The sequence below is a fragment of the Lynx canadensis genome, chromosome E3, assembly GCF_007474595.2.
Source record: "Lynx canadensis isolate LIC74 chromosome E3, mLynCan4.pri.v2, whole genome shotgun sequence".
Taxonomy (NCBI): domain Eukaryota; kingdom Metazoa; phylum Chordata; class Mammalia; order Carnivora; family Felidae; genus Lynx; species Lynx canadensis.
Window position 1 is genome coordinate 18,777,447 of NC_044318.1, and position 17,488 is coordinate 18,794,934.

At 47.2% G+C, this 17,488-nt stretch overlaps 1 protein-coding gene across 1 annotated transcript in view; it reads right to left on the reverse strand.

Moving 5' to 3' along the window:
• The window catches only part of GGA2 (golgi associated, gamma adaptin ear containing, ARF binding protein 2), a 34,467-nt gene extending 26,204 nt beyond the window's left edge, over positions 1-8,263 (reverse strand). Inside the window, exons 1-2 of the mRNA XM_030300492.1 lie at positions 8,095-8,263; positions 82-166 (exon numbers count right to left, since the gene is read on the reverse strand). Coding sequence (XP_030156352.1) covers positions 82-166; positions 8,095-8,197 — 188 coding nt within the window. The 5' untranslated portion in view covers positions 8,198-8,263. The remainder of the gene's footprint in view (positions 1-81; positions 167-8,094) is intronic.
• Positions 8,264-17,488: the final 9,225 nt, after the last annotated feature.

Genomic DNA, 17,488 nt, shown 5'->3' on the forward strand with positions numbered 1-17,488 from the left:
CCATGAGACAAAAACATGCACTTAGTCTGACGTATCCCCCTTATCTGAGGTGTGTGTATATGTGTGTGAAAGTCACCTTACCCATTGGGATCAGTGTTCACCTGGTCACAGAAATTCTGGATAGCTGACCAATCCTGTTCCGACATGCTTGGGTCTGTGGCTTTATCTGTCAAGGAAATAAAAATAAAGAATAAAAATAAACATACACCCCACCCCCCTGCAAATAAAGTGGCAGCCAAGGACTGTGATATCACTCCTGCAGGGGATCGCAACTCGCAGGCAGAGAGCTGAAGGGACAGGACCCTGGCTGTGCAGTTGGCCACCATCAGGCACATTGTCTGGCACATGATGAGGCTGCAGTGAAGATCTGCTGACTGAATGAACACAAAAGCTCTTGTCCTACAAGAGACTCTACTTCCGGGGCAGGGGTTGGCCTGTGTGTGCCTCCTTCATGCCTCCCGTCAGGACTTCCCCACTTTGGCCCTGCAATGAGGGTGAGCAGGGACCAGAATCTGGGAGGTTAGTTTTAAGTTTCTGAACTGTGTGAACTAAGTTTAGAACATACCACAAGGCTCTAGGTGGCTCCACCTGGTCATCCCACCGTCTCCTCAAAAACAATACCCTTCAAACTAACCCTCAGCTTACTGAAGTGCTTTTTGAGCGTCCTATGTAAGAAGCTTCTCCACGTAACAGCGGCTTGTGTGGTCTAATAAAAGGACCTCCTCACGTTCACTCTTTAAAATGCTGTTCCTTTCCATAAACTTACACATTCCCAGGGACCTCAGATCCAATCATGTGCTGGACATGTGCTGGATCCAATCCCCTGCACTGGACATTAGTATTTGGATGACGTCTGAGGAAATAAAGCGTCGAAGGCATGGGGGCACAGACAGAGACACCTCCAGAAGGAGCATTATCAGAAGGCCTAACTTAAGACCATGCTCCACTGAGGGGAGGGGCGATCTTTGACCTTCCTGGTGCTGGATGACAGCAGCTTCTTCTCCTGCTGCTGCTGCCTAGAATTCCTGTCTAGTCGCCCAGAAAATGTGTCCATCACGCGTGTCCCGCCCCAGACTAAACCAGGTTCTGCTCTCTCACAAAGGAGCTGCTGGGAGGCCTCTGTCCTAGGCTTACCTAACTGCCACCCCAACTCCTTCCTGTCCAGTTCTCTGGGGCCTACCCACCTCTCCAGGCAAAGACCTTCCTGATCCTGATAGAGAAGATCTTTCAAGCTCTACAATAGGCTGATTCTAGGGTCCTGTTTCTGACATTATTCCTTTTGCCTGACCCTCTACTCCTCTCCTCAAAATCCTACCCCATTCTTCAAGGCCCATCTGACTTTCCACCTTCTCCCAAAACCTCCTCCCACTGCTCTAGCCCCCGAGATTCTCCTCCCTTCCAATTACTAAAGATCCCAGGGTCAAGCAGAGTATAACCTTTCCTGACGACAGTCACACTTCTGTTATGTGGAAGTCATGTGTCTGTCCACCTCAACAGTAAGACTCAAAACGCTAACACCATTCTGGCTGGCAATGCCCACATTCCCTCACCTGTTTCTCTTCAAAGCTCTTTCCCTATGCTATATCTTGAAAATCCTCTCCTGGGCGCCTGGATAGCTCAGTCGGTTGAGTGTCTGAGTCTCGATTTTGGCTCGGGTCATGATCTCATGGTCATGGTATCAAGCCCCGCGTTGGGCTCCACGCTCACAGCACAGAACCCGCTTGGGATTCTCTCTCTCTCCCTCTGCCTCTCTCCCACTTGAGCTCTCTCTCTCTCAAAATAAACAAACAAGGGACGCCTGGGTGGCTCAGTCAGTTGGGCATCCGACTTCGGCTCAGGTTATGATCTCGCAGTCGGTGAGTTCCAGCCCCGCGTCAGGCTCTGTGCTGACAGCTCAGAGCCTGGAGCCTGTTTCAGATTCTGTGTCTCCCTCTCTCTCTGACATTCCCCCGTTCATGCTCTGTCTCTCTCTGTCTCAAAATTGAATAAACGTTAAAAAAAAAATTTTTTTTAATAATAAATAAATAAAAAATAAACAAACATTAAAAAAAAAATACTCTAGAAGGCAAAAGCCATATATTCCCTGCAGTGCTTAGTACAATGTCTTACTCAAAGGCACAAAATAATTACTCATGAAATAAATTATTTAAAGCAGTGACTCCGGAGATTCTGATTAAGGAGGTGTGACTCATCTAAAATAATTCTGTCCTATTTAAGCTTCTTGAAGTTTTAGTTCACTACAAGGTCAAGGTTGACGCCTCCAGGCATTCAGACCTCAACATGCAACTGGACCCAGAGGCAGAGACCTACAGAATCCAGCTTTCCTCCTCCGGCATCTCCCCACCCCACCACCAAGTGAAAAGAGTTAGACAGGCACCAGCTTTTCCAAAGGAAGAAAATACTTCTATGAAATTAAGTCATGTTCCAAACCCTTAGCCAAGGCAAAGCAGCTAGATCTATACAGCGTAAGAATTTCTTTTTTATTTGTATCATGAGGATTCCCTCAAAGTTTATCCCAGCCCCCAAATAATAGCAATAATAGTATTAGATGCTTTTTCTTTTTTTTTTTTTTTTAAGTTACTACGTGTCATACACCAGGCTGAGTGTTTTCCAAGCCTCCCTTCCTTCTAATCTTCAGAAGGGAGAACACCACCATCATCTCACCACTTTACAGGTAAAGAAGCCTACCCGGCCACAAAAACTGGAAAACAACAGGAACGGAACTTCAGTCCCAGGTCTGGCCCAAGCCGGGGCCCAAACATTTCTCAAGGTAAACTCAGTTCCTTGACAGAGACAAGGCCTCTTTGGGAACTAGTTTCTTCGATTTTCTCACCACTAAGTCATCAGCTCCCTAAAGCAAGAAGATCAGTCTCATTCACCTTCACATGCTCTAGCACCCAGAATAGTAATCGGCACAAAGATCTATTGAATGAATGAATGATTCACCCTTTGCTATATACAGTTTGACAAGTTAGCTGGACATATTTCTGACTCCAGGAGATGGGTATTCCAGTTCTGAAACAACTGGGTTTCCCAAAACATAATGCTGGCCTGTCAAGCTATCTCAGAGGCCTCGAGCAGCTCCAGAGAAAACGACCCCCAGGGGACCATCAGCTGGGTCTGATCAGGCCATGGCACTGACCCAGGTTTGTAGGATACCCATCTGCCCCAAGGAGTGGCTGGGGGCAAGCAGGGCATGGCCAAGGAAGAACTCAAAGAACCCCTTCTCTGTTTCTCGTGACTGCCACAGTCCCCCCCCCCCCCCGCCCCGGGGCCATCCTAGTGGATTTATTTAGCTGGCACTTGGGCAGGACAAACAACACTACCACCATCTATCTGCTTAATAAAAGCAATGTTTCTATCCATTTCAAGCCTGCTGCAGGATGAGAGGTATTAAGAAAACAGCTGAGCCCTCCAGCCATGAGTGAAATAGCTCATCTAAGAGTGACCAAATCAGAAGGCAAATCATCTCACACCAGCTGCCAACCAACCACTAGAGTCATGATTGTGGCGCTCTGAGCAGCCTGTGCTAGAAAGGGGAACCCTGGGGCTGTGGGGAAGCAAGCAGTTGCCTCAAGGAGCATTTAGAATTCAATCCTTCAGGAAGCACCCACTGACCCCTACAGTAGTCCAGCGGTCATTCAACTAAGCACACTGGATGTGTCTTGGGTACCGAGACCCACCACAGGAATCTCCTATGCCATGCTCCAAGATAAAGAAGGAGCTCAGCCCGCCAGAAGCTGGGAGCATATAAATAGATTGCAATTTGACCACCCCAAACTCCAAAAGAGGCACAAAAGGGGGGCTGGAAGGAAGACAGGATACATCACCTGGGGGTAGGTCCAGGTGGAAGGAAGAAAGGGATTTACCGAGCACCCCACTTTAAGCACAGAAGATGGCAAATAGCCCCTGGCAGCACATCTGCAGCTACCATCCTAGAGACCGAGGGGCCCCAGTGCTGGTTGGAAGAGCATGGGACTGGCCAGAAAGCTAAAAGGCCCACTAAGAGAGCAGTGAGTTAAATCAATTACAGTATACCCATATAAAGGGACATAGAGTAACAAAATGAGACATATCTATGCAGTCATGTGGAACAGCAACCAAAATCAATTAAATTTGAGGGTAGAGGATTACAGAATGCACAGAGCTGCTATTTGTATTTTAATTTTTTTAAATGTTTGTTTATTTTTGAGAGACAGAACATGAGCTGGGGAGGGGCAGAGAGAGACAGAGACACAGAATCCATCCAAAGCAGGCTCTGGGCTGTGAGGTGTCAGCACAGAGCCCGATGTGGCTCAAACTCATGAGCTGTGAGATCATAACCTGAGCCAAAGACGCTTAACCAACTGAGGCACCCAGGTGCCCCGCTATTTGTATTTTTTTTTTTTTAATGTTTACTTATTTTGACAGAGATAGCATGAGTGAGGGAGGGGCAGAGAGAGAGTCTCGAACAGGCTCCACACTATCAGCACAGAGCACGATGTGGGGGCTCGACCTCACAAACCTCGAGATCATGACCTGAGCCGAAATGAATAGTCAGATCCTTAACCCACCGAGCCACCCAGGAACCCCTGCTATTTGTATTTTTAAAGTATAAGCTTAGAGTAACAGCTTCCTGATGTTCCTTTGGAGAACTACTCCTCCCCAGTTCTAGGTCCAAAGTTTTTCTTTTTTTTTTTTTCTGCTAAGCCAATATGACTGAGTTTTCTCCCATTCACAACTGAAAACACTAATAATAATAATATTTAACACTACATGCCAGGCACTATTCTAAGTGTTTCACATGTATTAACAACTCTAACAAGGACAGGTTACTACTATCCCCGTCTTCGAGACACAGCTGCCCTGCCCGCTGAGGCCAGATCTGTTAGTGACCTGAACCTGGCAGTCATCAGACTGCAGCTAAAGTGACTTCTTCCTCCATCCAGCCCAGACTCAGGGAATGCAGCTATACTGTCCTTGCCATACCATCACCCCCTCCGTACCTCCTTGTCCTTCCTTAGCACCAAGTCCACTGTGCCCCACTCCCCCCATCCCGGCAAATCTAGTTTAAAGGTTTTTATTTTTTTTAATGTTTAGAGAGAGAGAGAGAGAACGAACACGTGCGCAAGCAGGGGAGAGACAAAGAGATAGGGAGAGAGGATCCAAAGTGGGCTCTGCACTGACAGCAGAGAGCCCAATGCAGGGCTCGAACTCATAAACCCTGAAAGCATGACCCCAGCTGAAACTGGATGCTCAGCCTCAACCGATGGAGCCACCAAGGCATCCCCAGCAAATCTAGTTTCAACCGTAGTTTGCCTCCTCTGATCCTACTAGAGGTGGAGAATTACACAACCACGAAGACTAGAAGAAACATTTCTGATGTCCAATCAACACTTGGAGGTCCAAACTCAGAGGATCTCAAGTGTGAAGGAGGAACGTGATCCTGCCCCTCTCCCCGAGGGTACATTTGGCAATATCTGGAGACATTTTTGGTTTTATCTGGACATTTTGGTGTGTGCTACTGGCATCTAATGGATTGAGGCCAGAGATTCTACCAAGCATCTTATAACACACAGGACAGGCCCCACAACACTGTTATGGAGCCCAATATGCCATTGATGTCAAGGTTGAGAAACCCTGTTCTCAACCATACAGGTGGGCTCCCTTTTGTTTCCCTTCCCAAACTTCCCCATTTCATTCCTGGACTCCCTGGTTCCACTGCAGCCCCCAACACTCAGCAGGGAATGGGGGCAGTGATACTGAAACTTATTTGCATGTGTAATCATCTTTATCTCCTTCCCCAAACATTCAGAAAAACACAAGGTGCCCTTCTCTGTGAAGCCAAGTCACCTCTTTCTGCTCGGGCTCTGACCTCCCACAGCATCATCAAGCCCCTTGCCAGGAGCTACAGCACTGGACTTGGAATTTAAGGATAGTTCCTCAAAGGAACAACAGGCTAAAGAGGGGCTTACAAGTGCCCCTCTGCTTGTAAGATCTCCTTTACACCTGAATTCCCTCTAGCTACCCTCCCTCCTTCCTTTCACAAAGGCCATCAAAAAAAAAAAAAAGAAAAGAAAAAGAAAAAAAAAAAGGCTAGTGACCAGGCGCTACTCTCTCTCCCTACACCAAACTTTATGTTTCAGAGTCGTTGCCAACTCTTCAAAACTCAAGAGATTTTACATAAAAATGTAGGTTCTAGTAGCCTAAAACGTCTGGGGCTAAAGAACCCCCCTCCTCTGGCCGTCTTGTATCCTGTTAGCTCCTGTACCGGGTCAGCTGACAGCCATCCTTGCACCCAGCCCACCTGACTCTCTTTTTGGCAACTCCAGTCTAGGCATGTTCTCCACCACCTAATTAGCCGCTTGTCCCCACCATTTAACTCAAAGATGCCTCATCAGTAACCTTTTAGTTGCCAAATTCAAAGTTCCCCCTTCTCCTGCCTGACCCACCTCCATCTTTCTGCAGCAAAGCTACCTACCAATTTGCACCCCTCCTTTGAGATCTGTGGCTCCCCGCCCTCCCAGCTCTCCCCCTGCCTGTGTCCACTCCGCCCGTGTCAGGCTGCTTTCCCCACCTGCTTCCTAAATGGTGAGGTCCTCCACGCTCCATCTGCAAACCTCTGCTCTGGACAAGCTCTCTGTCAATGAACTGAAGATTCCCACACTGACCTCCAGCTCTTACCCTCTCTGCAGCTGACTACCTGCCTGGAGAAGGTCTCTTTTTGGCTGTGCCACTTGCACCTCAAACTCCACAACTCAACCATCCCTTCCTTCTTAAACAAGTCCTCCTCACAGGTGAGTCATTTCTAACCAACCAGTTACCCCGAGTCCGAACCCAGAGATCCACCCCAGACTTCTTCTGGTCTCCTGCCTCCATTTAAATGCATCAAGGCTGCGGACTGTGCCTACTAATGATTTCTACTGTCAGTCCCAATGCCTTTGTCCTTCTTCAGCCCCCCAACACTACCGAAAGACCTTTTGTATTTACTCTCCTCCTTAACCAGTTTGGCTCCACATGACTGCAGGTAATGCTGTTAATAGGTGTACCGGATCAGATTCTCCAGCTGAAAACTCCACCCCAACCCCACCCCAGAACAAGATATAAACTCCTTTCTGCAGCATACAAGCCCCAATTAGCCCTGCAGCCTCTTTTCTGGGCTCTGTTCTTCAGGCTTTGCACTCTAGCACTACCAACTACTGGTTCCGAGAATGCTCCACACTCTCTTGTCCCCAGCTTTTGCACATGCAGTTTCTTGTGCTTGAGAGATGTTCTTGCCTACACTGTCCACTTAAATGCTAGATCTGCTGTGACAACCCCCAGGTAAACAGATCAACTCCTACCACCACTGTGGGCCCCCACCCCCAATGTCCATTAGTTATGACAAGGTGCCCTTACTGTGGGCTTGGACCCATTAAACAATGTCTTTGTGATCAAGGGCCCTGTGTTATGCATCTCAGAGGACTTCCAGCACCTAGCAGAGCCCAAATACAAGCTGCACGGTCTCTGTCCTCTTTGAATTTCAATGCCTCATCCGTAACACAAGGACATAACAACCCCAACCCCCGAGGGCTGTCGTGAAGCTAACCATACACATAAGTCCGGCCAGAGTAAACACGCGCAAAAGGTATAAAGGGCTTGTTTTGACACTGACGACCGCAGCCAGCCAGCGATCTGTGCTAGCTCCAAAGAGACCGCAAGAGGCTGCCTGGCTTGCACGAATAAGACCAGTCCCCTTCAGTGTAAACGTCCCCATCTCCAAAACGTGGTTAATAATAGAAGCTGCCTCTTGGGGTCGTAATGAGGTTTAACAAAGGCTGGACTGCTTCTAGCAGAGTACTTGACACAAAAGAAAAGCTCAACAAACGCTAGCCATTACGTTTTTAAGGTTTATGAGCTACGACGACAGTGATGGTGGGCAGTGGCAGGGAGCAGAGCACGTAGACTCGGGCCCGCCGCGCCGCACCCGGGCCGATCCCCGCACCCCGGCCCAGCCCAGCCCCCTCCCCGCGGCCACCTGCCCGCCGCCGCGTCCGAAGAAAGGCCTGGGGAGGCGGGAAGCCAGGCCTCACGTGTGGCTCTGGGCCCGTGCCGAGGGGCGGCCCCGCTACTCACTGAGCCACAGCTCCAGCGCTGCTGCCGGCCCCGGGGGCCCCTCGGCCGACTCCGCCCCCGCCGCGGCCTCGGCCCCCGCAGGCACCGTCGCCGCCGCCGCCATGGCCCAAACCCCGCTGTTCAAGACACTGCCGCCCCTTCCCCTCCGGCTGCCACCGCCGCCGTCCAGCGCGCTCCGGGGCTGCCGACGCGGCAGGCGCGGGTTTGGCACGTGATGGGCGGGGCCGTGTGAGGCCCCGCCCACCGTTCCGGCCCCCGCCTCCCTGCGGTCTTAGGGGCCCGGGGACGTGTCTTACCGAGATGCTTCCCTTCTGTCGGGGCTGCGTTCGCCTGGTCTTCTCGACCAGCAATGGGATCAAAGCCCATCAAGCCAACTTCGCGAGGCCTGCGCGCTCTCCTCCTTTTGGAGTAGGCTTGTCGGATGAAATGCAGGACGCTCACTTAAATTTGATTTCAGATAAACTCGGTATAGTTTGGGGGTATTTTTAACCAGCAGGGTCTTGCGCCACACCACCTTCTCTGAAATGACCCGCCCGCTCTCCTCTATACTCCCTTATTTTCTCCATCATACATTACACCATAGATATACTACAGGTTTGCTTATTTTGCTAAAGGATAATTTTTCCCGAAAAAGTCATGATTCTCACACATATTGAAATGAGCACGTATTAAATATTTTAACTAATTAGAAGGGCAGCAAGCAGATGCTATAATCCATTCAAAAGAGAAAAAAGGTTGGGGCGTCTGCTGGCTCAGTTGCTAAGGATAAGAGTCGGTTTTGTGGTTGATAAGTTCAAGCCCTACACTGGGTGTAGAGATTACTTAAAAATAAAATGTTAACCAAAAAAGCTTAAAAAGGTAAATTTATACAGAATAACAGAATGTTGGAACACATGGACAAAGGGACACAAAACCAGCTTTTCCATCAGCAGTGAGGGTTGTCTGTCCAGCCCGCTGAATAACTTACATCACTATCATTCATCTATGAGTAACCGCCTTGTGAGATGTCTGTGCAATGAAGAAAGGCAATGCATAATTTTCCTTCCAAGCACAAATTGTCGATACTCCATTGTCTGTTTCGCCCCACTAATAAAAGCAAAAACTCTATGCTTCTATAACCCCAGGTGCCAATAAATATTTGTTGAATGGCCAAATGAACCCTAGAAGCAGTAAGAGGTAGCTGTGGGGCTTTGTCCCCTCTCTGAAAGAGTACATCAACCTTTCTAATTTTGACCTCAAACTTTCTCATTGATCAAGCTCTTAACAGGCAAAAAGCCCCAATGAGGAAAGCATCCCGTGATGGGAAACAAAACTACCCCCTCAAGCAAGAAGGACCACTCTGAGCCAGCAAGACCCGTCCTGCCTGACCCTAAGACAATCGTGACCTGGTCTTCACTGCCCACTTGCAGTACCCACCGACCTTTGTCCCACATTTTCCTTACATAAACCTGGAAGTGCTTTTGGCACTTTGGAGACAGTCTTTGAGATGTTACACGGCTCTCTTCTCCGTGTTGTTCTCACAGAAATAAATCCCTTTCTTGTTTCACTCTCCCTCTACCCCCCTTGGCTCTCTGCTTTTGGATTTTGTCAGCAGTGAATGGCCAGACCTGGTCTGTTTGGGACCTCCAGAGCTAGGTGCTTGCTCTTGGCACCCTTTCGGCCCAGTGATATCCCTACCCCAAATAAATACACAATCTAAGTGAAGTACAACCGTTGTGCTGTTTCAGAATAAGCCTAGCCACACACATCTCCTGCTGGCAGATTGCTGCCCATAGCACCCTTCTATATGGAAACTGTCACAAAAGGGCTCTGCAGGACAAAGAAATGACACATTTACTGTATGCCTGCTTCTACGCTTTTTTTTTTTTCTTTAACGTTTATTTATTTTTGAGATAGAGAGAAACAGAGCGTGAGCAGGGGAAGGGCAGAGAAAGGGGGAGACAAAGAATCTGAAGCAGGCTCCAGGCTCTGAGCCGTCAGCACAGAGCTCGATGCGGGTCTCAAACCCATGAACTGTGAGATCATGACCTGAGCCGAAGTCGGATGCTTAACCAAGTGAGCCACCCAGGTGCCCCTATGCTAAACCTTTTACCTGTCTTAGTAAACAAGTTGCTATAACACAATATCCCAGATATTTAGGGTGGCCTAAACAACAGACATTTCTCACAGGTCTGGAGGCTGGGAAGTCCAAAGGTGCTGCAGATTGGGTCCCTGGTAAGGCCTCACTTCCTGGTCTGCAGAGGGCTGTCTTCATGCTGTGTGCTCACACAGTGGGGGGAGAGGAGGCAGCGGAGGGAGGTGGGAAGAGAGGGAAGAGGGAGAAAGCATGCCCGTGGTCTCGTTCTCTTATAAAGACACTAATCCCTTCATGAGCACCCCACCCTTGTGACCACATCTAAACCTAATTAACTCCCAAAGCCAACCCGGTCCAAATACCATCACATTGGGAGTTAGAGCTTCAACAAGAATTTTAGGAGACACCTTCCAACTAGAACATTATTCATATAGGAGACATTTTGTATTTCAATGAAAACTGCATTGTCTGTAGCACATCCTTCTGTTATCTTTTTCTGGTTCTTTGGGAATTATGTTACATCTCTGAAAGCTGTAGTTTAAATAAAAGCAATGAAAAGTTACTCTCTATAGGCATGCAAATGAATTCTGTCCCAGGAAGATACAACCCTCTCCATGTGGAAAAACCAGTTTGTCTCCATCTGCACGTTCATTTCGATATTCCTGAGCTATAAATGTGTCTGTACTTTGGATTCTCCTTTGAACTGGCTGTAACATCTCATCAGTGTCTTCATTAAAGAGTCAAATAAGATCTTTTTTTTTAATGTTTATTTATTTTTGAGAGAGGGAGAGACAGAATCCAAAGCAGGCTCCAAGCTCCGAGCTGTCTGCACAGAGCCCGACGTGGGGCTCGAGCTCACGAACCATTGAGATCATGGCCTGAGCCGAAGTCGGACGCTCAACCGACTGAGCCACCCAGGCGCCCCTGGAGTCAAATAAAATCTTTAACACATGCCCATCTCTTAAAAATTCTAAACACCTGGCAACACTACAGCTGGGCTTCCTCACTGCAACAAATGTCTGGCGATGACTAGAGACTGGGCCCTGTAGAGGGCAGGAGTTCGTCTGCCAGGAACCATCCATCACTTCCTAAATGTTTCTTACACCTGGTTCCTGATTTTAAGCAACTCCACTCATTTAATATTTTGACATGTAGATCAGTAGTTTTCCAACTGGTATTTGCATCACCTGAAGGGCTTATTAAAACACATAACGCAGGGCCTGACCCACACAGTTTCTAATTCAGTGGGTCTGGGGTGAGGCCCAAGAATCTTTCTAACTAGTCCCCAGGCGATGCTGATGCCGATCACTGGTCTAGGGACCATAACGGAAAGGTAATAAGTGGGCAGTAAGTAAGTGTATTGGGAGTTCAGAGTAGTGGTTGGGTTCATAGATCACTGAACTTCTGGCACTTTATAGATGCAAAATAATTATTGGTGGAGCCGGAATCCTCTGGCTCTCCCTAGCTAGCTCTCAGCACCAGATGAGGCTAATTGTACTTTGAGTCCTTTCTTTTGCTTGTCCTGTTCCCTCAGCCTGGAACAATCTCAACATCCTGTCAAACTACCTCAGCACTGGGCTGCCAGATTTAGCCAATAAAAATAGCGGAAGCCCAGCTAAATCTGAATTTCAGACAAACAATTTTTTAGCACGAGTATGTCCTAAACATTGCATGGGACTTACTTATACTAAAAAAAATTATTAATGGGGCACCTGGATGGCTCAGTCAGTTGAGCATCCGACTTTGGCTCAGGTCATGATCTTGCAATTGTGAGTTCGAGCGCCGCGTCAGGCTCTGTGCTGACAGCTCAGAGCCTGGAGCCTGCTTCAGATTCTGTGTCTCCCTTTCTCTCTGCTCCTCCCCTGTTTGTGCTCTCTCTCTCTCAAAAATAAATAAACATTAAAACAAATATTCACTATTTATCTGACATCAAAATTAAAAGGCAAAAACCCAACTCCTTCTAAAGAAAGCGTTCCCCACTGGCTTCCTCCGCCTACCCCAGGATATCCATATCCTTATACCACTTTGATGGCCTCTCCACCATCACCTCCACACTTACATTATTGTAATTGTTAGTCTCACATGAGACTCTCATCTCTTTGAGGTGGGGACCTTCTCTTTCGTTCTCTGTTCTTTTCAAACTTAACAAATAAATGTAAATACACACATACACATATAAGTATATAAATAATTGGGGGTGAGAAATACCTGTGGACTGAGCATCTGTAATTAATGAGCCCTTATTATTCCTCTCCACATTTCCAGGCCTAACAGGGCCTGGCACACGATAGGTATTCGTCAAGTGAATGAATAAAGACAGGATTAAATGGATTCAGTTTAGAGGGGTTCTCCAGGTAAAGAAGGCCTCCCTTCCTTGGCTGGGCTGTCCTACTGCAATCAGGATTGGGGGAGGGGTGGTAGTGGGCAGAGCTGAGGGGACTCCAGCCCAGAGGGAAAGGCCATGGCCCTAACATTTGGCCCAGCCATGCAGGATAAGCTGGAGATCCCCAGGGCATCATAATAAGCATGAATGCCAAGACAAACTTGTACTGACTTCTAAATTAAAAAAAAAAAAAAAAATTCATTTCCTGTGATTCACTAATGAAAATAGTAGCCACAAATGATGTGAAGTTCCTGCACACTGCAAGTCAGTATTCTAACTAAACATAGTGACTTTGGCAACGCCAGCGCCTGTGCACTTGACTGCTCACCCTTACCATCCAACTTAATCAGAGGCAGATCTGGCCTTTTACTCAACGGTATCTACTAAGCACCCACCAGTGAACCAGTGCCATTCTCAGCACTAGGGGTACAATGGTGAAGACAGAAGAGGCCCCTGTTCTCGTGGACTCTCCAGTCTGACACTAACAAATAAGTGCAGAATTGCTTACATACACAATTAGTTACGCAATCGATTCCAATTGTATGCTTTGGAAAAGAATAGGGTGCTGATGATTAATGACAACAGGAAGACCTTCTGGGAGGAAGTCAAAGGTCTCCCTGAGGTGATAGCCCGGCTGGGATCTGAAGGCTAAGAAAAAGGTGACCAGGCAAAGCCAGAGAAGAGCAGGTTGGACTCGCCTTCCAGTCACAGAGAACAGTAGTTAGCACGAAGGCAGGAAGGAGACATGCCTAGGGCCCTCGGGAGGGCATATGTGGCTGGAGGCCAGACAAGAGGGCACGTGAGGGGCAGTAACGGATGAGGCTGTGATAAGGATGCATGGCTTCATCATGATAAAAGCTCTCCTCATGCCTCATTTTCTAATCCTCTCCCACCAGGTCTGGTTCTGCTCAAATCTCTGCAGCAAAGCTGCCAAAACGATCTTTCCAATAACCCACAAACCTGATCGTGTCCCTTCCCTGCTCAAAACATTTCAATGGCTCTTCACCTTCCACCTCCCAAAGACTTAATTCATGTCTTCACTAACTGAACCCCCACTTTGTTCAGGTGCCCACTGTTCCCCAACCCCGCCATGTACCTCAGGGAAGAGCTGGCCCTGCCCCCAGCTCTGGGTCTGACTGATCTATGAGGATGTCTCTCCTACTTCCCCAGAAGTTCAAGAATGGGGAAGTAGAGCCGTGAAGGGTGTTTGGAGAAGTTCCCTTACTTTTAGAGAGAGAGTCACAGAAAGCCACTATTGCTGACAAGACATGAAGGAGGAAGTGCAGAGAGGCCCAACAACTTAAGCCAGCCAATTAATTGCAAGCAGAGGCAATCAACCAGAGGCTATTGGCTGAGGCCAATATAGTACAGATGGAAAGACCCTGGGTCCTTACTGACGTCCTGAACGTTTAATTAACCAACCCTAGAGCCTGCCTTACCCCTGAACTTCCTGTCACGTGAAATACTAAATCTTGTTTTAAGCTGGTTTGAATCTGGGTTTTTTGGTTTTGTGTTTGTTTGTTTTTTTTTTTGCATCAGACGGCACACTGATACCCTTAACCTGGCAAAGAAGGGCCATTTGGAATTTCCCTCTGCCTGTTTCCTCAGCCACTTTGACGCCCCCTCAACTCCTACCCTTAGTTCCAATCATGCCCACCTTTGTGAAGTTCCCCTTTCCTCCTTCTGCTTGGAATACCCTTCCAACCCTCACAGACCTGGGAAACTCCTACACATCCCTTAGGACCCAGTTCAAAGGTCAGTTTATCTGTAAAGCCTTCTGGCACCTCTGAACAGATTAAAAGCCTCTCTCTCTGGACCCTGCTATCACTCAGAGGTCCTCACTTTCTAAGTACTCATCACTCTAGTCCCTGGGAAGGTAGGAATTATGTCATTAGACAAATATATTAACTGATGAATATATCACATCCAATTTTAGTTCCCACTGCACATCCTTCTATATTGAACTATTCCATTTGTCCCCATCCTTTACTTTAGAGTCTGGGTCAAAAGTCTATGTCTCACAGAGGGGTGCCTGGCTGCCTCAGTCGGTGCAACATGTGACCCTGGACTCTGGGGTTGTGGGTTTGGGTCCCATGTTGGGTGTAGAGATTACTTAAAAATAACATTTCTCTTTTAAAAAAGTTATATATATATATATATATATATATATATATATATATATATATATATTTTAATGTTTTTATTTATTTTTGAAGGAGAGAGAGGGAGACAGAGCATGAGTGGGGGAGGAGCAGAGAGAGGGGGAGACACAGAATTCAAAGCAGGCTCCAGGCTCTGAGCTCTCAGCAGAGCCCAATGAGGGGCCCAAACCCACAAACTGTGAGATCATGACCTAAGCTGAAGTCAGATGCTTAACCAACTGAGCCACACAGGTGCCCCCAAAATAAAATATTTTTTAAAAGTCTATGTATCATAGATAGATGGATTCAAAGCAAATTGCAGGCAGTGGACCAATTGCATATCTTGCAGGAGAGAAGCTTGCAATGAAAGCAATGCTGGGAAACTTAGAATTTGGCGAGTTGGACCAGCTGATGACTGTCACTTCTGAACACACTAGTCTGACGGATGGGGCTCTTATTTTCTTCACAAGATCGTCACTTGATTCCCTACTACATGTCAGGCAATAGGCCAGGTAACAGTTATAACCAAGAATGAGACAAACTTCCTGCCAGTCCTAATCTCAGGTTCTTTAGAGTAAGCCAGGCAGTAAACATGGATAAGTACACTAGATAATTTCATATAGTAAGCCGGCCTGCAGAGGAAAGACAAGGGGAGCAGACACGTTAGAAACTGCAGTCTCAGACAGACAAGAGTGGGTTTGGTGGGTTTGCAGATACAGATTCAAGCTCTTGTAAGGTTCAGCTGGAAGCTCTCCCCTTTGGATCTATGACAGCCTACCTCTTTCAACAAATTCCTTTTGTGGCTTAAATTAGTCTGAGTGTGTTTCTAGGTTTTGCAACCAAGATCGCCATTTCTAAGAATGAAATTACCGGTGGTGGTGACAGTGGTAATCGATAACATTTAAGTGCCAGGCACAGTTTTGGAACTTTACATACATCATCTATTTTAACCCTTACCACTCTGAGACACGAACAATTGTTATCCCCATTTTACAGACGAGGAAACTGAGGTAAAGCAGATATGGTTAAGTAGGCAGTAGAACTGGGTTTTGAGTCTAGACAGTTGGCCTCTGTGCCCTTTACCACTTCACTGTGCTCTCAAAAGTGCTGGGGGATGGACTTGAGGTTATTTCAAATGTGTGACATCCCTTCACACACACACACGGTCTTGAGCAAAACCCCCAGTCTGAAAACCCAGGCTTCCTCCAACTGAGGACGTGGCAGCAGCTTTATCAACTCACGAGCCAGAGTTCCTTGTAACCATCCTGTGTGTCATAGAAACAGAAGCTCTGATGTATCACTCAGTAAGGAGTTGACCTTGGGCTCTGGGTTGTCATAAGCCTGAGTTTAAATCCTTGCTTTGCCTCATACTATAACCTCAGAACAGTTCATCAACTCTTCTGTGCCTCAGTTTCCCTACCTGTAACACAGATATGAGACTACCTTCCTCATGTGGTTCTGGAAATTGAATAAGGATGGACTACAATGTTTACCAGCATAATATGAGGCACAGCAGTGGTCGAGGCTCACATATGTGCACGATAAACCCTAAGTATTAGTATTCTGCATCTCCTTCTGTGGGAAATACCTGTTGTTTCTTCATTACCCCTTCTTCTGGAAAAAGCTTCCTACTTTTCCTTGGAGATGACTCTTCCTGCATTGGATATAATTCTTGAGGGACTACCTATTCCTGGCTAACAAAAGGCAACACAATCACAGTTCTAACCGCTGGTGTCTAAAAAGACATTCTCTCTTTATTTTTTTTTTTTTACTTTATTTTTATTTATTTTGAAAGAGAAAGAGAGCAAGCAAGGGAGAGACAGAGAAAAAGGGAGACAGAATCCCAAGCAGGCTCCGTGCTGTCAGAGCAGAGCCTGATGCGGGGTTCGAACTCACGAACCGTGAGATCATGACCTGAGCTGAAATCAAGAGTCAGAGGCTTAACCGACTGAGCCACCCAGGCTCCCCAAGACACTCTCTTTCTAATTTTTTTTTTTTTTCAACGTTTATTTATTTTTGGGACAGAGAGAGACAGAGCATGAATGGGGGAGGGGCAGAGAGAGAGGGAGACACAGAATCGGAAACAGGCTCCAGGCTCTGAGCCATCAGCCCAGAGCCCGACGCGGGGCTCGAACTCACGGACCGCGAGATCGTGACCTGGCTGAAGTCGGACGCTTAACCGACTGCGCCACCCAGACGCCCCGACACTCTCTTTTTAGAATCTAAATCTTTTAGAGGCACCTGGGTGGCTCAGTTAGAAGAGCACGCAATTCTTGATCTCCAGGTTGTGAGCTTGAGCCCCACCTTGGGTGTAGAGATTACTTAAAATAAATAAAATTAAAAAAAAAAAATCAAAATCTTTAGATGAGTCATCCAGAACTAAAAGAGAAAACACAGTAGGGAAACAAACCACAGCAACAAAAAAACTAGCCGAGATTCAGACATCCCCACTGAAGAACAAGACTGGCCATTAGCTCCTGCTGCCTCGATGACCAGAGTGCCCTCAATTCCTGTCTTTTCCAAGCCCTGATTCTTTGGCTTTCTCATAGATTCCTTGACTCTCCCACGGACTTAAACTCTCCATAAACCCATAGTCTCCAATCAACTTATGTTTGGCAGAGTTGGTTTCTATTACTTGCAACCAAAGAACTTCATCTGATGTATTTTTTGAAGCGAAGACTAGGACTGCGCAAAGCATAACAAACCCTGAATCCCCTTTCCCTACTCTCCTGGGCAAAAGGCTATCTATTGCTGGGTGACAAATTATCCCTAAGCCAAGTGACTTGAGGCCATAAA